We start from the raw sequence: 23504 nt of genomic DNA, 5'->3' as shown, positions 1-23504 counted from the left end.
CTCAGGTGTGGCAGAAAATGGGAGGAAGAGATGGTAAGTGCCATACAAGCAACTAGAAAGAAATGAGCTACCATTTTAATGAGCTGCTGAAGGTTAAGTGTGCACTAGAGCAGGAGATGAGAATTCTCAAGAGCTGCAGAGAGAAGGAGAATTCATGGCCACTTATACACAAAAGACTGGACCCAGGGAGCAAGACAAGAGAAAGCCATCCCTGGGGCATAGGCCTGGAGGAGGAGAGCCCCTGCCACTGTCAGAAAGATAGGAAGCCTGGAGATCAAAAGAAAGCTGGGGTATCCTTATATCAGACAAATTAGATTTTAAACCAAAGACGATAATAAGAGATGAGGATGGACACTATATCATACTCAAAGGGTCTGTCCAATAAGAAGATCAAACAGTTTTAAATATCTATGCCCCTAACATGGGAGCAGTCAATTATATAAAGCCAATTAATAACATAATCAAAGAAACACATCAACAATAATATAATAACAGTAGGGGACTCTAACACCCAGCTTCACTGAAATGGACAGATCATCTAAGCAAAAGATCAACAAGGAAATAAAGGCTTTAAGTGACACACTGGACGAGATGGACATCACAGATATATTCAGAACATTCCATCCCAAAGCAACAGAACACACATTCTTCTCTAGTGCATATGGAACATTCTCCAGAATAGATCACATCCTGGGTCATAAATCAGGTCTCATCCAGTACCAAAAGACTGGGATCATTCCCTGCATATTTACAGACCACAAGGCTTTGATCACAAGAGAAAAGTTGGAAAGAACTCAAATACATGGAGGCTAAAGAGCATCCTACTAAAGAATGAATGGGTCAACCAGGAAATTAAAGAAGAATTGAAAAAAAATTCATGGAAACAAATGAAAGAAAAAAAAAAGAAAAAAGAAATGAAAAGAAAACAACTGTTCAAAATCTTTGGGATGCATCAAAGGCGGTCCTAAGAGGAAAGTATATAGCAATACAAGCCTTTCTCAAGAAATAAGAAAGGCCTCAAACAGCAACCTAACCCTATGCCTAAAAGAGCAAGAGAAAAAAAACAGCAAAAAAAAAGCCTAAACCAAGGAGGAGAAAAGAAATCATCAGAGCAGAAATCAATGAAATAGAAACCAAAAGAACAATAGAACAGATCAATGAAACTAGTAGCTAGTTCTTTGAAAGAATTAATAAGATTGATAAACCTCTGGCCAGACTTATCAAAAAAGAAAAAAGAAAGGGCCCAAATTAATTAAATCATGAATGAAAGAGGAGAGATCACAACCAACACCAAAGAAATACAAACAATTATAAGAACATATATGAGCAACTATATGCGAGCAAATTAGACAATCTGGAAGAAATGGATGCATTCCTAGAGATGTATAAGCTACCAAAACTGAACCAGGAAGAAATAGACCTGAATGGACCCATAACCAATAAGAAAATTGAAGCAGTCATCAAAAATCTCCCAACAAACAAGAGCTCAGGGCCAGATGGCTTCCCAGGGGGAATTCTACCAAACATTTAAAGGAGAATTAATCTCCATTATCCTGAAACTGTTCCAAAAAATAGAAATAGAAGGAAAACTTCAAACTCATTTTATGAAGCCAGCATTGCCTTGATCCCAAAACCAGACAAAGACTCCACCAAAAAAGAGAATTACAGACCAATATCCCTGATGAACACAGATGCAAAAATTCTCATCAAGATACTAGCCAACAGGATCCAACAGTACATTAAAAGGATTATTCACCACGACCAAGTGGGATTTATTCCTGGGCTGCAAGCTTGGTTCAACTTCCGCAAATCAATCAGTGTGACACAATACATTAATAAAAGAAAGAACAAGAACCATATGATACTCTCAATAGATGCTGAAAAAGCATTTGACAAAGTACAGCATCCTTTCTTGATCAAAACTCCTCAAAGCATAGGGATAGAGGGTACTTACCTCAATATCATCAAAGCTACCTATGAAAAGCTACCTATGAAAAACACACAGCAAATCATTTTCAATGGGGAAAAACTGAGAGATTTTCCTGTAAGGTCAGGAACACAGCAGGGATGTCCACTATCACCATGGCTATTCAACATAGTACTAGAAGTCCTGGCCGCAGCAATCAGACAACAAAAAGAAATAAAAGGCATCCGAATCAGCAAAGAAGAAGTCAAACTCTCACTCTTTTGCAGATGATATGATTCTTTATGTGGAAAACCCCAAAGACTCTACTCCAAAAAATGGTGGAACTCATACAGGAATTCAGTAAAGTGTCAGGTTATAAAATCAATGCAGAGAAATCAGTTGCATGCATTTCTATACACCAACAGCAAGATAGAAGAAAGAGAAATTAAGGAGTCAATCCCATTTACAATTGCACCCCAAACCACAAGATACCTAGGAAGAGACCTAACCAAAGAGGCAAAGAATCTGTACTCAGAAAACTTTGGAGTACTCATGAAAGAAATTGAGGAAGACACAAAGAAATGGAAAAATGTTCCATGCTCATGGAGTGGAAGAACAAATATTGTGAAAATGTCTATGCTACCTAGAGCAATCAACACATTTAATGCAATCCCTATCAAAATGCCATCAATTTTTTTCAAATAAATGGAATAAATAATACTGAAATTTATATGGAACCAGAAAAGACCCCGAATAGCCAGAAGAATGTTGAAAAAGAAAGCCAAAGTTGGCGGCATCACGATTCCAGACTTCAAGCTCTATTACAAAGCTGTCATCATCAAGACAGTGTGGTACTGGCACAAAAACAGACAAACAGATCAGTGTAACAGAATAGAGAGCCCAGAAATGGACACCACTCAACTCTATGGCCAACTAATCTTTGACAAAGCAGGAAAGAATGTCCAATGGAAAAAAGACAGTCTCTTCAACAAACGGTGTTGGGAAAATTGGATAGCCACGTGCAGGAGAATGAAACTGGACCATTTCCTTACATCACACACAAAAATAGACTCAAAATGGATGAAAGACCTCAATGTGAGACAGGAATCCATCAAAATCCCTGAGGAGAACACAGGCAGCAACCTCTTTGACCTTAGCCACAGCCACTTCTTCCTAGAAATATCACCAAAAGCAAGGGAAGCAAGGGCAAAAATGAACTACTGGGACTTCATCAAGATCAAAAGCTTTTGCATGGCAAAGGAAACAGTCAACAAAACCAAAAGACTTCTGACAGGATGGGAGAAGATATTTGCAAATGATGTATCAGATAAAGGGCTAGTTTCCAAAATCTATAAAGAACTTATCAATCTCAACACCCAAAGAACAAATAATCCATTAAAATCAGACAAGACAGATATCAAGACAAGAAATTTTGTTCAAGGCACAGGGAAACAAGTCAAAATAATAAAAGAATCAACACATCAGGTAGATATAAAAATTCTAGATATTTATGTGCCTGATGGTAAAATTTCAAAACAAAGGCAGCAAAAACTGACAGTACTCAAGGGAGAAATAAAGAGATCCACAGTCATGATTGGGGATGTTAACATGCTGCTCTTGATAATTGGTAGAACAAAGAGACAAACAATAATATAGAAATGATCTGAGTTATACTACCAACCACCTTAATTGGTATTTATAGAACACTATTACTTAAAACTGCACAAGACACATTTTTTTCTAAGCGCACATAGAACATTCACCAAGACAGAATATAGGATGGGACATAAAACAAGTTTCAATAGATGTCAGAAGAATGAAATCTTACAGGTTATGTTATCTGACCACAACAGGATTAAAGTCGAAATAGTAAGTATAAGACATCTAGAAGATCTCCATATATTTGGAAATGAAGCATTTCACTTATCTAAATAATCCATGGGTAAAAGAAGAAATCACAACAAGAATTTAAAAAGTTGAATAGAATGAAAATAAAAACACAAATCATTTGTAGGATGCAGCTAAAACAGTACCTACAGAAAAAGTTTATGGCTTTACATATTTATATTAAAGAGAAGAAAAAGGTCTAAATCAATAATCTAAAACTACACTATTTAGATTATTTAGGAAACTAGAAAGAAAGGAACAAATTAAACTCATGTGAGTAGGACAGAAATCAAGTTAGGAGCAGAAATCAATGAAATGGGAAAAGAGGGGCGCCTGGGTGGCTCAGTGGGTTAAGCCGCTGCCTTCGGCTCAGGTCATGATCTCAGGGTCCTGGGATTGAGTCCCGTATTGGGCTCTCTGCTCAGCAGGGAGCCTGCTTCCCTCTCTCTCTCTCTCTCTGCCTGCCTCTCCATCTACTTGTGATTTCTCTCTGTCAAATAAATAAATAAAATCTTAAAAAAAAAAAAGAAATGGGAAAAGAGATGAGTAGAAAAATCCAGTGAAACCAGCAGTTTAGTTTTTTTAAATAAGACCCAAGTGGGGACACCTGGGTGGCTCAGTGGGTTAAGCCTCTGCCTTCAGCTCAGATCATGATCTCAGGGTCCTGGGACAGAGCCCCACATTGGGCTCTCTGCTTAGCAAGGAGCCTGTTTCCCCCTCTCTCTGACTGCCTCTCTGCCTACTTGTGATAACTCTCTCTCTCTGTCAAATAAATAAATAAATAAAATCTTAAAAAAAAAAAAAAAGACACGAGTTACCAATTTCAAGAATCAAAGAGGGATCCATCATACATCTATGGGTCCACTGATTATTGACAAGGTGATAAGACCATTCAATGGGAAAAGAGTAGTCTTTTTGATCAATGGTGTTGAGTAAACTGCATATTCACACATAAAAGAATGAAGTTGAACTCCTATCTCACACCATATATAAAGATAAACTCACAATGGATCAATGATCTGAATGTCAAAGCTAAAATGATAAAACTCCTAGGAAGAAAACACTTGAGGAATGTGGCTGTACAGTTTGCCTTACAAGGAATGTAAACGGAGTACCTTAAAAGTTGCCTACATTTCAGACTTGAGTAGAGCTCAGTTGGTGGGGTTTATAGAAGTCAAAGAGTACATGGCTACTGGAAAAATATGTTAACATAAAACATGAAGGAGAAACATAGTAAATCTGTCCCATGGACTACATCTGCTGTTCCCACAGACTAGAACATTTCTCACTTCACTCTTCCCTCACACTTTACCTAAACTCATGAAACCACTCTCTGGAGAACCTTCCTTGTTCCCAAATATTAGGTTAGACTGCCCCTATCATACAGTTCATAGCATCGTGAATTTCTTGCTAACACGAAGCATGCTTATATTGAGACCATTTGTCCTCTATCAGTCTTCCCTATGGGTGACAAGCTCCAAAAAGCAAGAAGCACAATCTCTCTTTGCACAGCTGCGGGCCTATTATGCAGCATAGAGCCTGGCTCATGGTAGTAAGTAAACATCTATAACTGAATGGATGGACTCCTGCCTTGGTCTGCACTTTCTCCACTTCCCCTACCCTGAGAATTCCGAGCCCACATATCTGTAATGGGGAATTATAGGGCTGGCCTTCAGGCCAGAGCAGACTGCATCCCACCCTCCCATCTGTGCCCCCGAGGAAACAGGTAGAGAAGCAGAAGAGTCACCTTGTTGTAGGCCAGGCTAAGGTACCTCAGCTCTGGAAAGGGTGGGGCCAGCGTCTGGTTCCTGGCCTTCAGTGACTTCACGGGAAGAATCTCAAATATGGGAGGAAGTGCACATACCTTGGTTGCCTTAGAAGGAAAAAAGGTCTATTGTCAAAGTGTCCTGATGATAAGAGGCTGAATGCTGCCAAGGGCCATTGTGGCACCTTCCTATGGAAGGTGATGGAAAGAATGACCATTCTAGAGAGTCTTGGCCAAAAGAGACATCTAGGATCATAATGGGAGATGTTACCAAGGGCCCAGAGTTCTGATTCCAAGTTCCCTGAGGTCACATGGTGAGCTAATTCTCCAGCATCCAAAGTTCAGGTTTCAAGTGCTCTAAGACCAAATGATAACAGAGCAGTGATGCAGACATCAGAAGTTCCTTGCCCCCACCTCCCACTTTCTGCCCTATAGCAGCTTATCATGAAATGGCTCTTCTCTACATTTGGGCTAAAATTTCTCCAAAAGTCAAAAGGACAGTGCTTGCATTTTATCTTACTTCTCTTTTTATTTTATTTTATTATTTTTTTAAAAGATTTTATTTATTTATTTGACAGTAGAGATCACAAAAAGGCAGAGAGGCAGGCAGAGAGAAAGAGGGGGAAGCAGGCTCCTGCCGAGCAGAGAGCCCGATGTGGGGCTCGATCCCAGGACCCTGGAATCATGACCTGAGCCGAAGGCAGAGGCTTTAACCCACTGAGCCACCCAGGCGCCCCCTTACTTCTCTTTTTAAAGATTTTTTTATTTCTAAGTCATCTCCGCACCCAACGTGGGGCTTGAACTCACCACCTTATCAAGAGCTACACACTTTTCCGACTCAGCAGCTACTTACATTTTAAAGGGGACTTTTCCTAGTTGGGAGAAGGAGAGCATGAGGGATCTGAGTCTTGAGTACCTGGTCTGATGGGTTAGCTCACACCCTACCATGGAGGCTCTTCAATCCAGGATAAATCAATAGCTAAATCCTGGATGACTGCAAGCAGTCTGGGCCTGAATGTGACTTGGTGCACCCGGGTCACTTGCAAGTCGCGGTTTTTCAGCACAATCCAGCCAGGATCAACATGTTTCATTAAGCAGAAAATAAAACTTACTGGATTAACTGTGCCTGGCTCAGTTCACTCACTGATTCCTTGAGTTAGATGGGACCAGAGGAAATTACAGGGTAGATGTTGGGCTAATCACTGGGTTCAAATGAACTGGATTCTGTTCTAAACGCCATTAATTGCTGTGTAATCTTGAGCAAGTCACTTAAATTTCAATTGTTCATTCAGTGAACATTAGCAGAGCACCTACTTGAAGCCAAGTATTTTGTGCCCTCCTAGGATTCAACTTGTACACCCACACAAGTGGGACAGGTGAGTGATGGGTGAGAGTAAACAAAAGCCAGTGTTGGTGCTTGGGAACGTCTAGCATTCTCCCCTCCAGGCGATCCAAATGCAATCTGCCAGACACCACAGTGGAAAGTGGTGGCACTCTGGTAAGGCAGACTCCTCCACCCTGCAATTCCCTATGCGAAGCAAGGCTGTGGGTCCTGCAGTTAGACTGCACTATCCAGGGGCGTGAGTGTCCTGACCTGAGGGCATGAGGGATACAAACCTGACTTTTACAGACAGGGGCCACTACGAGTCTCAACCATCTAACACACTTGACTACACACTCAGATGCCAGGGAGTTGGGATCTGAGCACTGAACAACCACCAATTATCTCTGACTTTTGTGGCAGACTGTTTAACGGCCCCAAGTCCCTCTAGGCCATATGTATGCCCATGGGCAGTGTGACCTTGGTGCTCCTCTCATTCAGAGGTGAAGTCTGTATCTCTACTCCCTTGAAACTAGACTGGCTATTGTATAATAAAGAACTTGGTCTCTGTCACAGGTTTTTAGCATGGGAGCTTTCAAAACTTTTGAAACTTCCTGAGTGATAGGAATACCTTTGTTATTCGTAAGCCCTGGGTTCACACTTAAGCTTATGCTAATGAATGACTCAGGATGGAGGTCAGAGTACCTGAAAGACAGCCTCTCAATTACAGAGTTGGAGTTTTTGAGCCAGCTTCACCTCTGGCAAGGGGAGGGGCTAGAGATTAAGCTCAGTCCTGTGGCCAGTGGTTCAATCATCCATGCCTATGTAGTGAAGCTCCAAAGAAATCTCTGGACACTGAGGCTTGAGTGAACTTCCTGACTGGAGAACAGCAGACATGGGACGGTGACAAACCCAGATTCCACAGAGAGAGGGCACAGAAGCTCTGCATTTGGGACCCTCCTGGACCTCACATTATGTATCTATTCATTTGGTTGGTCCTGATTTGTACCCTTTGTAGTAAAACTGTGATCATAAGGACTGTGCTTTCCTGAGTTCTATGAGTTGTTCTAGTAAATTATTGAGCCTGAGAAGGTTGTGTGAACTCCAGAATTTATAGCCAGTTTGTCTTAAGTGTGGATAGCTTGGGGACCCCCAAATTTGCAGCTAGTGTCTTAAGTGACAGCAGTCTTGTGCAGTGTGCCCTGCACTTGTGGGGTCTGTGCTATCTCAAGGTGGCCAGCATACAGAATTGTACATGCAGAATTGTACCTATTATACTTATGACTTGCTTTGACCAACAGAATGTGGCAGAAGTGCCACCATTTGAATTTCAGAGCCTTGCAATTCACTCTTGCCCTCTTGGAACCCTAAGGCCACCATGCTGTAAAGAAGTCCATAATAAAAGGGACTGCATATAGGGGCGACTGGGTGGCTCAGTGGGTTGGACCTCTGCCTTCAGCTCAGGTCATGGTCTCGGGGTCCTGGGACGAGCTCTCTGCTCAGCAAGGAGCCTGCTTCCTCCTCTCTCTCTCTCTGCCTGCCTTTCTACCTACTTGTGATCTCTGTCAAATAAATAAACAAAACCTTTTTTAAAATAAATAAATAAATAAATAAATTGAATAAAAGGACTCTGTATAGATGCCAAGCCACACCAGCTGTCCAAGAAACCAGGCCCCAGTGACCTAGCCAGCTGGATGAATAAGCCCTGGCAAAACCAATGGAACATCTAACCAGCCCAAATGATTGTGAGAAATAATAAATTGCTATTGTTTTAAGTCCTCAATTGTTGGGTTGGTTTGTCATGTGGCAAGAGTTAATTGGTATAACTTCTCACCCAGCTTTATCCATGGGGAGGGAGTGTACTGAGGTGCCTCTCAAGGATGTGGGTTGGCTGAACATGAATCTGTACTTCTTATTGTAAATGAATAAATCAATAGTGATTAGTCCTTGTGAGCTTGGTTAGTAAGCATCTAACCCTGAGAGAAAAGCCAATTTTCTGTCCAAACAAAAATCAAGCATCTAAGCCAATCAAACCAAGAATCAGAGCCTAGATGGTGGTGTATTGGCAAGGATGAGTCTAGCTTTTGGGGTCATTTACTAGGGAGCCCCCAAGGCTCCATACGGTGGTAACCTCACCACTGTATGTGCATAGGCCAGAGCAGTGCCAGGCACATGGTAGGTACTTGGTAAACACCAATGAACGGGCTTCCTCAGTGTGATATATATAAATGCCGCTCATGGGTTCATTAGCTTACTTTTGTTTTTTAAAATTAATGTTCTAACTTAAGGACACAAATATAAAACAGGCAGTTCCTACCTCTGACGTTGAAAATCCAGGGTAAGATGAGAACACAACCTCTGAAACAAAAGAGAAACAGAACGAAGGTTGGTGAGTGTACTGACTGCCCCCAGAGAGGCTGGGGTCTGGCTCACCCAATGTCGGTGTACAGGAGGGTGACCCCTAGCAGAGTTCTCATTGGTCCTCATCTCTAACGCTAACTGGGAAGAGGAGCTGGCTGTGATACTTGTCAGGTGGTGAGACTTAGAATAAAATCAAAACTCCTTGGCCAGGCAGAGGTCCTGCCTGATCTGGCTCCCACCTACTGCTCCAATCTTATCTCATGCCACTCTGTCCTTCACTCACTACATTTCAGCCACACTGATCTTCCTTCTGACTCTGCAACATGCAAGCTCTTTTAGCATCAGTACTGTTAGGCGGGCAGATAGTACTGATCAGAGAAGGCAGACCAACTGTCTTAGGATTTGAAAGTACTCTTGGTTTTGCTAGTAGAAACAGAATGTTAAGTCAGTGAATTCAGCAGAGATACTAAGAATAACTAGCAGCACAGCAGTAAGGAAGAGGCTGTGGAGTGATTTTTGTTCTCGGCATCATCTGAATGAGATGGGCCAATAAACATCTGAGTTCAACCATACATGAAAACATCTTCTTGGACTGGATCCTGTGCAGGCACTACTCACCACTGTCCTGGCTAACAGGACCCCATGCACATGTTAATGATACTATACTGATAAAAGTTACATGAAAATGAAGTAAATAATAATAGGGGTGGAACATCACATGGCCCAAATAACTTCTCCTATGACAAGTGTCTGTAACGGACTGGAAGACGGGTTTGTACAAGAAACAAAGTAGGAGTCAGCAAGAGGATGGGCCATGGTTGAAGTATGGCTGCTAAAGAGTGATCCCCTGAGGAGACAGCCCCCACATCTAGAAAGATGAGCCACGGGATACTCTGCCTAAATGCGTATCTTCTCCCTATAATCTCGGGTTAGAAAGGTTATTGGATACAAGTACAAAATTTCTATGTAGCACTAACAAACAAGTGGAAATGTAATATAAAAAAAACAGTACCCACTGACAATAGCGCTGACAAAGACCAAATACTTAAGAACAAATCTAATGAAAGACATGTAAGAACTCACCACTGAAGACTACAAAGCACTGATAAGAACAATTTTAAAAGACCTAAAACATGGTAGGATATATTATTTTAATGAATTAGAAAACTCAATATTGTAAAGATGTCAATTATCTCTAAATTGGTCTATAGGATCAATATAATTCTTTTATCTTTTGTTTTTTATTTTTTTAGAGAGAGTGAGAGTGAGCAGGGGAAGGGAGGAGGGGCAGAGGACAAGGGAGAGAATCTTAAGCAGATTCCACAGTCAGTGTGGGGCCCAACCTCACAACACTGAGGTCATAACCTGAGCCAAAATCAAGAATTGGACGCCTAACAGACTGAGCCATGATCAATGCCATTCTAATCAAAATCCTAGCAGGATTTTGTGTGGAAATTGACAAGCTGATTCTGAAATTTATATACAAAAGCAAAGGCTTTATAATAGCTATAGCAGTTTTTAAACAACAACGCAGCTAGAAAACTTCACTATCAGTTCTCAACATGTGTTACAAAGCTACACTAATTTTTTATTTTTATTTTTTAAAGAGACAGTGAGCATATGCACAGGAGTAGGGTGGCGGGAGGGGCAGAGGGAGAGAGAGAATCCCAGGCAGGCTTATGCCCAGCACAGAGCCCCACATGGCCCTGAGATCATAACCTGAGTAGAAATCAAAAGTCAGATGCTCAACAACTGAACCACGCAAGAACCCCTAAAGCTATAATAATGTAGACACGTACAGACACCACCTTATCATAATACCTCTCTTATAACTCAGTGGGGAAAAGGATATCGTCTTTTCAACAAGTGGTACTGAGGCAATTAGATATCCGTATAAAAAAGTAAGCTTTGACTCTACTTCACATCATATATGAAACTTTTAGACAGGTCATAGATCAAAATTTAAAAACTAAAATAATCAAGCTTCCAGAGGAAAATATAGGAAGATATCTGCATGGCTTGAAGTAGACAAAAAATCTTGAACAGGAAATAAAAAGCACTAAGCATAAAATATTGAACTGAACTTCTATTCACCAAAATTCATCAAGAACATGAGAAAACAAGCTACAGACTGTGAAAAGATTTTTGTAATATATAGATCTACGAAGGACTTGTACCTAGCACATATAAAGAACTCAAACGAATCAACAAGAAAAGGACATATAACTCAATTTAAATAGAGGCAAAAGATTTGAATAGGTACTTCCAAAAGAGCATATCAAAGTAAGGAATAAACATATGAAAGACACTTAAGATCATTAGTCACCTGGGACACCTGGATGGCTCAGTGGGTTGAGCCTCTGCCTTTGGCTCAGGTCCTGTTCTCCAGGTCCTGGGATGGAGCCCTGCATGGAGCCCTACATGGGGTTCTCTGCTCAGCAGGGAGCCTGCTTCCCTTCCTCTCTCTCTGCCTACCTCCCTGCCTACTTGTGATCTCTCTGTCAAACAAATAAATAAAATCTTTAAAAAAAAAAAAAAAAGATCATTAGTCACTTAAGAAATGCAAATTAAAACCACAATGAGATTATGGACATCCCATAATCTGGGGACACCCATAAGGGGACCCCCCCCTCTCCGGGGAGCACCCGGAAATGAAGTCTCTTACATTAATATAGGGATCAAAATTCTACAACTGCACTGGAAAAATACTTGGCAGTTTTTACTAATGTTAAACATAACTTTATACTCTATGACCCAGCAATTCCATTCCTGGGTATATACGCAATAGAAACAAGTGCTTATGTCCACCAAAAGATGTAAAAGAATACCCATAGTAGCTTTATTCATAATAGCCTCAAAAATAAAAATAACCAAAATGTCTGTCCTTCTTACTCTGTAAGAATGGTAAATAACTTGGAATACCGAAGGGAAATGAAAAATAGTGAACTACCAATATATGCAACAACATGAATGAACTGGACAGACATAATGTTGAGTGAAATAAATCAGACACAAAAGAGCACATGCTGTATAATTCCATATTCATAAATTTCAAATCAGGCAAAAGCGATCGCTGGTGACAGAAGTCAGAATGGTGATTATTCTTGGAGGAGGGACTGATCAGGAGGATATCACATGGGATGCTGGAAATGTTCTATATTGTAATACAGGTGGTGGTTAAAAGGATGCATGTTTGTAAAAATTCAGGCTGTACACAATACTTTTGTATGTTTAAGTTGGTTATTTCTCAATTTAAAATAAATATTAAGAAAACCCACTGCGATACTGGCACAGTAACATAACTAGATCAGTAAAACAGAGTATATAATCCAGAAATACTCATGTATTAAAGAGATTTTGGTTTATAATAAAGGTGACATTCCTTTCCTTTTCTGCCTCTAATGTTGCCATTTGGATATAATTCCTGGCACCATGGTAGTGATCTTGAGACCTCAATGGGAACCAGCCTACAAGGACAAGCAAGCAGGGCAAGGATGGCAGAAGAGGATGGAAAGAACCTGAATTCCTTGAGAAGATCAGTGCACCTCAGAATTAGCCATCTCTGGAAAGCCTCACTTCTGAGTTTCTGGTTATTTGAGATTTTTAAAAAGCTACTTTTAACTGGATTTTAAAAGGATATATATATATTTTTTAAGAATCTTTTAAATTTTTAAAAAAGATTTTTATTTATTTATTTGACAGAGAGAGAGGGGGAAGCAGGCTCCCAGCCGAGCAGAGAGCCCATTTGGGACTTGATCCCAGGACCCTGAGATCTTGACCTGAGCGGAAGGTAGAGGCTTAAACCTCTGAGCCACCCACGGGCCCCTGGATTTTAAAAGGATCTTAACAGAGAATAAGTCAGGAAGTCATTGGAATAATTCATGGGAGACCTCCAACTTCCCAGGCAGCAGCTTCTCAGGGAGTCACAGACTTTCAGAATAAGCTGTTAGAAGATTATTCCCACCACAGGGCTTGAATCTCTGAACAAGGGGCATCACTCACCTGTTCGGTCAACATCCTTTTTCATGGGCAGTACAGTATAATCTGGTTGCTCATCAGAGGCCTCAAACATCCATGACTTGGGTTGTCGCATGGAATGGAGCTCTTTCTGGGGACACCCCCTGCCTCCAACCCAGTCCCCTGACCCGTCACGGAGCTGAAACTGCTGTAGGTACGGGATCCGGAAAATCCTGTTTTGGTCCAGGCTTAATTTCTTCAGTCTTCAATTAAGGAAAGTGAATACAGAATCACAGCAATAATGATACTTCAGGGGCAATTACTAAGCAACTGGAGGGAAAGAACATGGATTCAGGCTTGGACACTTATTCCTCTGGTGTGACCTTGAGCCAGTGACTTACCCTCTCTGGGCCTCAATATCCCTATCTCTAAAATGGGGTAATATTCATTAATCTTTCAAGGTTCCTGTAAAGATGAATAAAGCAATGTAAATGGCTAGGCACAAAGTAGTATTCAGTAAAGGGTACCTGAATCTAAAGTAAATTTTCCAGGAATCTAAAGCTTAACCATTTAAATGTCAGCATTTTCCATAATCTAATCAAATATGTAGAATTCAGCAGGTAACCTTATCTTTCTGATTCCTTTTTTTTTTTTTTCTTTTCTGTCCCCTCTCTCAAGGGTCAGGAGCCTATCCCTGGTAATATCTCCTTTTACCCTCCTTTCTCTTTGCCACTTATAATCCAGACACTTGATCAGAAATGTCCTACTGATGCCCCACTTTCATGACTGAGCTAAAGCTCGGAGGGGAGAAGTGAATCACCCAAGGCCACACAGGAGAGATAAGTGGTGGAGCCAGGATTTAAGACCAGGCCTTTCGGATTCCAGAGCAGCTCAGGGTGTGGGCCAGGCTGGGGGTGCAGGTGGTCCTACAGAGAGGGGACTGTGGCTTTACCTTCTGAGCCCAGCCAGGCTGGCAAAGCAGTTGGGGCTGGTGAGCCTGTTGTCATCTAGCATCAGCGTCTCCAGTGCTGGGAACCTCAGGATGTACCTCCTGCTTGTCAGTGATGTTACAGATGCTTCCCTGTGAGTGCAAGGATCCTGGGTAATGAGCAAGGGCAGGGGACAAACTCTACCATCCCCAGGAAGCAGGAGTGGGGATAGGAAGAGATGGAGGACAGGGAATCAATCAAGAGGCATAACCAGGTTGGGAACTTCTCTAGTGCCCCTGAGACATCCCTGCAGAGAGGGACCAGAAGGTGTAATTTCTTCCCCAACTGACCTTCTTCCCCAAATCCCACTCACACATCAGTCTTCTGTATGGAGAAAGGTTGCACATATTCACAGATGGACTCAGTGAGACTGGGTTGGAGCAGGATGGGGCCACTAGGAATGCTCGTGGAAAGTAACAAAGTGACTAAGGCATGGCCAAGTTGAGGGAAAACATTCCACAGAAAGAATACTGAACACTTTTGGGTCAGGTCGAACTCCTGAGTATGCTGCATCACCCCAAGTATCAGCAACCATGGGAGCATCAGGAGACAGAGTAACCCTTGGCATGGACCACAGCTTTGGTTCACGTGGGGTAAGGCAGGCTGGCCACAGTGATGCTCTTCTCTAAAGTGACCAATAAAATGCACACATCAGTAAGGAGCTGCGAAGTCTCTCAAAACTCAAACTCTCTGAGGAGTCCCAGAAATACCTGAGAGTGGAATTCCATGGGCTGAGATCCTGAATCACACTGGTGGGGCAGGAAGTTCTGGTATTTTAGATACTACCATTAATGTGGCCTGACTTATGTCCCCATGTGGATGAGACCTAGGTAATACTTTATTTTTTTCAACTTTTTTTTTTTTTAAAGATTTTGGTTTTTTAAGTAATCTCTACACCTAACACAGGGCTTGAACCTACAACCCTAAGATCAAGAGTCATGCTCTACCAAGCGAGCCAGTCATGTGCCCCTATGTAATTCTTTTTAAGTATACAAAGGCAGATGACTCAAATCATGTTTTCATTCCTCCCTCCAACTCTCTCCCCTCCATACACCCAAATGAACACTCAACACACTCAACCAAGAAGGAAAGGAACCTTTAGTTGATGGTATTTGAAGGACACAGATGACTCTCTTCCTCTTCTGAAAGAACCAACTTTCATGCACTAAATTTTTAATTTCTACCACAGAGCAATTACAGGAGGGTACATAGCAGCTCTGTTATTTATAATTAATTGACCCATCTCTTTTTTACTCCAGTCAGATGTGAAAGAGCTAAAAAATAAGCCTTTAAAAAAATTCCCCTTACACCCCATAATGGAGAAGCTCTATCCTGTCTCTTGTGACAAGTTATAGTGTTTTGCCTTTTACAAGTTTCACCCTAATTATAACATATAAAAGCTTCATTTTGTCTCCAAAACAGATGTTTTAAAATAGGGGGGAGTCGATGAGTGGGTAAGGAGGACAAGATGCAAGGCTTCAGAGGACAGCATCAGGCTCTTCCACTGGGTCCTTCCCATGGCAGTTTTGGAAGAAGAGCTCTCTGAAGTGGCGGGAGTCTATTAGTGTGGAGAGGTTGAGGTTTCTGGCTGTTCAGTGATGCTATTTTTATTATACCTTCTCTTGGCAAAAGGAATTAATAGCATTTAAAATATGATAGATTTGACTAATTTTTTTTTAGTAGCTAAGAGTATGCCCGGTGACTGGATTCAGGAATGGGAACTGGTGTGCTGGATTAGAAGAAACTTGGGAATGGGGGTCAGCAGCCCTGGCCTCTCATTCTGGCGCTGCTGCTGTTTGGCTTGCTGGGTAACTTCAAGCTGGTGCTGAGCGTCTCTGGTCCCGGTCAGTTCTATGTACACGATGAAAGAGGATGTCTTTTATTTCACATTGTAAGACTTTGCATGAGGCTAAAAATATTGCTGAACAAACTGGACAAAGAGCTGCAGTAAAACAGATGATACTGAGCAAGTGGTAATGTCCATGAAAATGTCAGGTCAGCTTCTCTGGTGAGATATAGAAAATGCACCATGCAAACACAGGATGTGGGAGATGTAGCTTCCCAACTCACTTGTGTAAAAGAGGACTTATGATGTGGCTGCTAAAAAAGCTGGCGCTCCTTTAGGAGGCATTTTGAGGAAAACAGTGGTTAGAAAACAGAAGGTAACCATCCCCCTCTACTCCATGCTGTTCAAGCCTGGGTGGCAGATTTGTACAGTCCAAGGGGAGACAGGGAATGGGCCACAAGGGAGACCCAAAGTCTCAGATGCCTATCCAAACAAGTAACAGGTAGGCTGATGATGGAGTAGGTCAAATAATGTAAGGGCCTGCCCCTCCCAGAGGAACTTGCTTGTGGACCCCGGATGTAGGGGTGGGGCAGGCCAGGTGGAGATGTCCAAATAGTGCGGCATATGTATATCCACTAGGGTGAATTGAGATCCGACTGGCCACCTGTATAGGGGTAGGGCTCAACCAACCACATAAAGGTTGCTGTACGAGGCTAGCAGGGGAAGAGGAGAGCTGTGATGGGAGCAGAAGGAAGAGTCGGTGGGAGCGGAAGAGTCGACGGGAGCCGAAGAGTCGATGGGAACGGAAGACGGGAACGGAAGAGTCAGCGGAGTGGAGGAGCTGTAACAGCTCTTGTAAGAGCTATAACCGCCACCAGCGGTCCCTGCGCCAGCAGTCTCCAGCCTCTGGCGGTCGCGCCTCCGGCGGCCGGGAGCCACAGCCTGCAGCCTCCAGCCGCCTGCAGCTTCCAGCCGCCTGCGGCCCCGCCTCTGGCGGCCTCGAACCGCCACCTGCAGCCTCCAGCCACCTGCAGCTTCCAGCGGCCCCGCTTTTAGCAGCCCAGAGCTGCAGCCTCCGGCAGTTGCGCTGATGGCGGTCCCGAGATGCCAGGGGTCTAGAGGCCAGCAGTCCCGACGCCTGCAGCCCCTAGACGCCAGTGGTCCTGAGATACCAGCGGTCCAGTGGTCAGCAGTCCCGACACCTGCAGCCCCTAGACGTCAGCGGTGCCGAGACACCAGCGATCCAGCGGCCCAGTGGTCAGCGGTCAGCGGTCTGGAGACGCCAGCGGCCCTGAGATGCCAACGGCCCCTAGCCGCCAGCAGCCTCGCCGCAAAATGCCTCGCCACCCCGAGCCACGAGCAGCCTTGTCCGCAGCGGTGGCTTCCTCTGGGTGGCAGCCTTGTCAGAGTGGCATCGTGGGGAGCAGAGTCTGTGTCATCCGGGTTGTCCTCCTTGTCATCGTCGCTGTCATTGTTGCCTCTTCGTCGTCGGGAGCAGCCTCGTCCGGCAAGCGGTCTTGTCCAGAATGGCTTCTTGGGAGCGGCCTTGTCTGGGGAGCAACCTCATGGAGCAGCAGCCTCATCTTGGGAGTGGCCTCTTCTTGGGAGCGGCTCCGATCATGGAGCGGACTCACCTGTGGAGCAGCCTCATCTAGAGCACCCTCGTCCGGAGCGGCCTTCTTGGGAGTGACCTTGTCGGGATCATCGTCATCACCTTTTCATAAGAGATAGCCCGAACCGGTCAGTTTGATTCTTGATGCTTGGTGCGAAATAAAGTTTTGCTTGACCTTCACTCTGTATCAGTCTCGTTCCTTTGATCACGGACCCTAACAATACAATCCCAACTTACCCAGACATAGTCATATGATCGATCCGGAAATGGAGACACAAATAATTCAGAGTAGATGAGCTATGTGGTGAAATGGAAAAAAGTGAAGAGAAAGGAGAATGCAGAAGCAGAGAGAGTCAGGTCACGAAAAGCCTTGTGATCAATGTTAATGGTGTTTATCTTTAGAATGCCGAGAAGCTGCCGAAGGACTTCAAGCAGGGCAGTGATAGAATCAGAGGTGCTTTTAGAAACATCCCTCCGGCTGATGATGAAGAGGGTTGGTTAGGAGGTGATAAGGAGAAAGAAAAATGTGACAGGTCGTTAGCTGTATCCCAAGTAGCAGGGGCTGTGTTGATGGGCTACAGAAAGGGCCATGTTTGAGAAACATTTAGGAAGCACAACTCATTGCCTCCAGTGACTGAATGGATGAGCAGGGTGAGGGATGAAAGAATGCAGACTGATGCCCACGTTTCTCACTTGGACAACTGCACAGCTGATGGACAGCGGCTCCTGTCACTGAGGTCAGGGACATAGGAGGAGAAGATCTCAGCACAGGCATGTGTGTGATGACTTTGATATGATTAAGTAAAATATATGGGCTTATAGCTCAGAAGATGGATGTGAGGTAGAGATATAAAGAAGACTTGGGAGAGGATGAAACCACAAAGAAAGATTATAAAAATTAAGAAAAACAGGGGCGCCTGGGTGGCTCAGTGGTTTGGCCTCTGCCTTCGGCTCAGATCATGATCCCAGCTTGCTGGGATCAAGCCCCACATCCGGCTCTCTGATCAACAGGGAACCTGCTTCTTCCTCTCTCTGCCTGCCTCTCTGCCTACTTGTAATCTCTATCTGTCAAATAAATAAATAAAATCTTTTTAAAAAAATTAAGAAAAACAATGGGTTGAGAGTGGACAACTGAGGACCATCAACATTTAAGAAGTTGGCAGAAGAAGGGGAATCCACAGAACATTCTTGTGTGGACAGACAACTAGGAAGAAAATAACAGTTTATTTGGAGCCTCACAGCTTTCAAAGCACAATTATTTCAATTGATACTCTGATGTAAATAGGAGTACATTTATTCTCCCCATCTTATATATAAGGAAATAGAAATACCTAGTGGTGAAGACTTGCCTTGCATTATGCAACAAGACTTCCCACTGAAAACAACTACAATGATGAATAAAACCTAAAAAGAAAAAAGATTCATCATTTTAAAACATGTAAGAGATGTGAAGACAATAAAGCAGTCATATGCCAAAATCTAAAAATCCAGAGACAGAAACCAAGCACAAGCAGCCTTTTTAGACACTTGCTGATCTTGCTGAAATAGCATGTAATTGGAGACCCCCTACATGAACGCAGGATCCTAAACAGATACACACTCAGGAGAGCGAGAACTAGCACTAAACCCACACTCCTCATCCCACAGCTAGGGTAAAACTACGTGGAATGAAAAGAAGGGAAGGGGGAGAGTAGATTTGCCCTTGTGCAAAACTGTAGCCCAAATTTGTATCATTGGAATGGCTCAGAGAATATCCAGCTAGTTTGGTTTAGTTTAAAATGGTTCCATACTGAGTGACCCTAGGCACCTGGCCAAAATAAATGGAAAGGTTTATGGTATTGCAGACTAAATAATTGGGCCACCTCTCTGAGTATAAACAAATCCAGATAAAATATATATATTAAAAACAATTTTCTTTAAGGTATCTGGGAACTAACAAGCTGTGAGAAGTTAGGGGGCTAAGATCAAAGGAGATTCTGCAACATTTGGGGTCTCTTTTCCCCTAGGGCCACCTGCTGACTCCAGAAGTGGCAGACAGGCTGAGATGCTAAGCAGAGATTCTGACAACCTTGCTAGTCTAGGGGCCAAGAGTCCAGGGTGCACCAGAGAAGGGGATTCCTGATAAACTGCCCCTGCTTTAAGTTAGGGCTGTGCAGGACTAAATCCTACAGGAAGGTGTAAACTAGAAATAGTGTGGTCCTTGCAGAGACTGAAGACTAGCTTCAAATAATTATGCATGAACTATACAATTAAAAAAAAAAAATCTAGAGCTGGTGAGAATAAAAATGATTTGAGTTGCCCAAAGGGAGAGTCACAGCCTCTTATTCAGTTTATTTCCATTTAATTAAAAACAAGCTTAAATCAAAGTAAAAATTCAGTTCTTCAGTCACCCTGATCATATCTCAAGTGTTTAATAATAGTGGCTACCATATTGGACAATGGAGATATAGAACATTGCCAACATTGTGGAAAATTCTATCAGATAGTCCTGAAACAGGCCTTTCAAGGATTACTAGACAGTATCTGCAAATCAGTGCTAATGTCTGGGGATATGAAAGGTATGGTGGTCTATCACTCAAAGCAGGGGATTACAGAAGAATGGAAATTTAGCCTGTGAATGAACCCAGTGAAGTCATCAGCCTACTTTTTGGTTATCTCCCCAGTTCCTGAATGGATAGTTAGAACAGACATACTAAGCAACTGACAGAATAACCACATATGTTTACTGACCAACAAAGTGAGGACTATTACAGCAGGAAGGGACAAATTGAAGCCCCAGTTTATCCGTTTCTAGAACAGTAAGCTGAAAGTTATTCTGCATCTCTGAGGTAACTACAGAGACTACTGCCATCACTAAAGACAAGAAAGGTAAAAGGATACTGGGTCTTATGATATTCCTGCTTAACTTGTTTTATTCGGCTTGTGTAGAAGACAGGTCATGAAGAATGACTATAGATTACCGCAGACTTAATCAAGTAGTGACTCCAATTTCAGCTGCTGCCCCACATGTGGACTCTTCTTACTACAGTACATCAACACAGCCCCTGGCACTTGCAATACAGCTAAGGACCCATCAAATGTTTCTTTCTCTTTACTGGTGAATAGGAACTGCCAGGAGCAGTTTGCTTTTGCCTGATGGGGACAACAGTACATCTTTGCCCTCTTTTCTTAGGGCCACATCAACATCAACTCTTTCCGCCTACATAATCTATTACACATCTATTGCTAATCCACTTTGGTATTCCACAGAACCTCATGTTGACTGGACCTGATGGGCAGGAAGTTGCAAATACTCTAGACAATTTAGTAAGATGCATGCATGTCAGAGAATGGAGGGAAACCCTACAAAAATTCAAAGAACTACCACCTTGATTGATTTTCTTGATGTGGGTAGCTGGGAGCATGCTGGGATATACCTCCAATGTGAAAGACATAATCCTTCACCTCGCACCACCTCTTACTTAAGAAAAAGACACAAAGCTTTGTTGGTCTTTTTAGATTTGGGAAGCAGTGCATAAAACATTTGTGCTATTCTAATCCATTTACTGAGCATCCCAGGGGATGCCAGTTTTGTGTCGGGCCCAGAGCAAGATACGGTTTTGTAATAGGTCCAACAGTGCTCTAAATGTCTAAGGCAAATGGGTGTGCTGTATAGTACAGGGTTACCTGAAAAACGTCCTGGTTTTCAAGGACACTCTGGGTTTTCACCTGTTACCCTAAAATAATTAACAGTGTTCCTTTTCCCTCTCAAGTTTGTCCTGGTTAGATGGATAGGTTATATCATTTCTAAGAATAGAGTCTTTTATAGGCCCCAATTGCAGAATTATTATTATTTTTTTTTTTTTAAGAAATACTTTTTTTTTTTTTTTTTTAAAGATTTTATTTATTTATTTGACAGAGAGAGATCACAAGTAGGCAGAGAGGCAGGCAGAGAGAGAGAGAGGAGGAAGCAGGCTCCCTGCTGAGCAGAGAGCCCGATGTGGGACTCGATCCCAGGACCCTGAGATCATGACCTGAGCCGAAGGCAGCGGCTTAACCCACTGAGCCACCCAGGCGCCCGCAGAATTATTTTTTAAGTTGTTTTCTTTTTCTAAGTAATCTCTATACCCCACAGGGGACTTGAACTCATGACCCCAAGATTTAAAGTCAAACACTCTTCCAACTGAACCAGACAGACACCCCACAGAATAATTTTTGAGCCAAGTTATGTCCTATTCTTTTTTCATTTGAGAGAGAGAGAGCACGAGCAGGGGGAGAAGCAAAGAGAGAGGAGGAGGGACAAGCAGACTCCCAGCCAAGTGGGAAGCCTGACACAGGGCTTTATCCCAGGACCCCAAGATCATGACTTGGACTGAAGTCAGATGCTTAAACCAACTGAGCCACTCAGGCACTCCAAAGTTATATATGCCCTATTCTGTGGATAACTATTCTCCTTTTGAAAAATAGTTTCTGGCTTACTACCCTATGTTGGTGAAGACTGAACAGCTAGCTGATCACAGGAACATGAAGTGACCATGTGACCTGAGTGACTCAACACGAACTAAATAGGCAGAATTCCCTCAGCAAGTGAAAGCAGTATGTGAGATCCAGCTCAAGCAAGTCTGGAAAAAATGTGTGAATGAATATGGCTCAGATTCCTATGATGCCTACTCCCGCTGTTACCTCTCCATCAAAGCACAACTAAGGTTCTGTGAGCAGTTGATGTAGGAGAAAACACCCTAGTTGGGTTTACAAATGACTGTTCATGATATGCTGACACTAAAAGACTATTACAGTATTACAACTTTATACAGGGGTGACTCTGAAAGACAAGGGAAGAAAAATCCTCCCAATAGGTAAAACTTAGAGCAATGTGTCTATCTATTTTTTTTGGTTTTCGCTGATTCACGGGCAGTGGCTAACAGTTTAGCAGAATAGTCCAAGCTTGGGAAAAAAAAAAGTAAAACTGCTGAGAGCAAGGTCTAAGGGGGAAATTATGTGAGTGGACCTCTCAGAATGGACAGAGTACAAGGATTATTTGCATCCCATGTGAATGCTTCCCAAAGGCTATCCACTTTAGAGGAGACTCTCAGTGATTAGGTGGACAAGATGACCCATTCCATGAAGTCAGATGGTCTCTCTCCTCAGATACCCTAGGGCTTGAAAAATGGCCTTTAGCACAGGCATGGAGGCTACACACATCCCTCACCAAGGAGATCTGGCTACCCCCCTGCTGAGTACCCAAACTGCCAAGAGCAGAAGCCAACGTTGAGCCCCTAACATGGCACCATTTCTGTAAGGATTAGCCAACCACCTCGTGGGAGGATGACTTTAATAAGCACCTTCCTTCATAAGAGGAACAGTGTTTTGTTTTGTTGCTTACCAGAATAAACATGTGTTTTGGATACAGATTTACATTCCCTGATATTCTGCCAGCAACGGCATCAGGGGACTTAAAGAATATCCTATTCTTTATCCTGGTACCTCACATAACATTGCTTCTAACCATGGAACACCTCTGATAGCACATAAGTGCAATGATGAGCCCATAAAAATGGAATTCACAAAGCCTTCTCTCTCTCTGGATACCTCTGTTTGGCATTTTCTACTCTTCGATCTTTCCTGTGCACATAACTGCACATAACCTTTATTATAAGTCCGTCCTTAATGATTAGTAGGACTTGTTAGAAACTGTTGGGGTCTGCAACTTTCTGAGCAGGTGAGTTTGACTATGGATAAGTCAGAATAAGAACTATTGTTAATCTCTTTAATACTAAAAATAAACTCGTCCTATCTCGGGAAAAAAAAAAAATGGAATTCACTTTTTTACCACATTTTCCCCATCAGAAGCAGCTGATCTAATAGAAAGGTAGAGTAGTTTTTTAACAACTTATTTATCATACCAGTTAGGAGACTAACCCCTGTGAAGACAGGGCTCTGA

The 23504-nt window shown here is 42.7% G+C and overlaps 1 protein-coding gene across 13 annotated transcripts in view; it reads right to left on the bottom strand.

Annotated features, from left to right (window-relative positions):
• The window catches only part of XRRA1 (X-ray radiation resistance associated 1), a 65885-nt gene that overhangs the window by 12179 nt on the left and 30202 nt on the right, over positions 1 to 23504 (bottom strand). For 9 of the 13 annotated variants that reach the window (XM_032359571.1, XM_032359579.1, XM_032359573.1 and 6 more), the window contains 4 exons: positions 14150 to 14278; positions 13243 to 13460; positions 9197 to 9237; positions 5541 to 5666 (listed from right to left, as the gene is read on the bottom strand). In XM_032359571.1, the coding sequence (XP_032215462.1) occupies positions 5541 to 5666; positions 9197 to 9237; positions 13243 to 13460; positions 14150 to 14278 (514 nt within the window). The remainder of the gene's footprint in view (positions 1 to 5540; positions 5667 to 9196; positions 9238 to 13242; positions 13461 to 14149; positions 14279 to 23504) is intronic. The other 4 variants (XM_032359576.1, XM_032359580.1, XM_032359574.1 and 1 more) reach the window with 3 other exon arrangements.

The sequence above is a fragment of the Mustela erminea genome, chromosome 9, assembly GCF_009829155.1.
Source record: "Mustela erminea isolate mMusErm1 chromosome 9, mMusErm1.Pri, whole genome shotgun sequence".
NCBI lineage: Eukaryota > Metazoa > Chordata > Mammalia > Carnivora > Mustelidae > Mustela > Mustela erminea.
The sequence above is the reverse complement of the archived record's forward strand: the minus strand, read 5'-3'. Positions and strand labels throughout refer to the sequence as shown.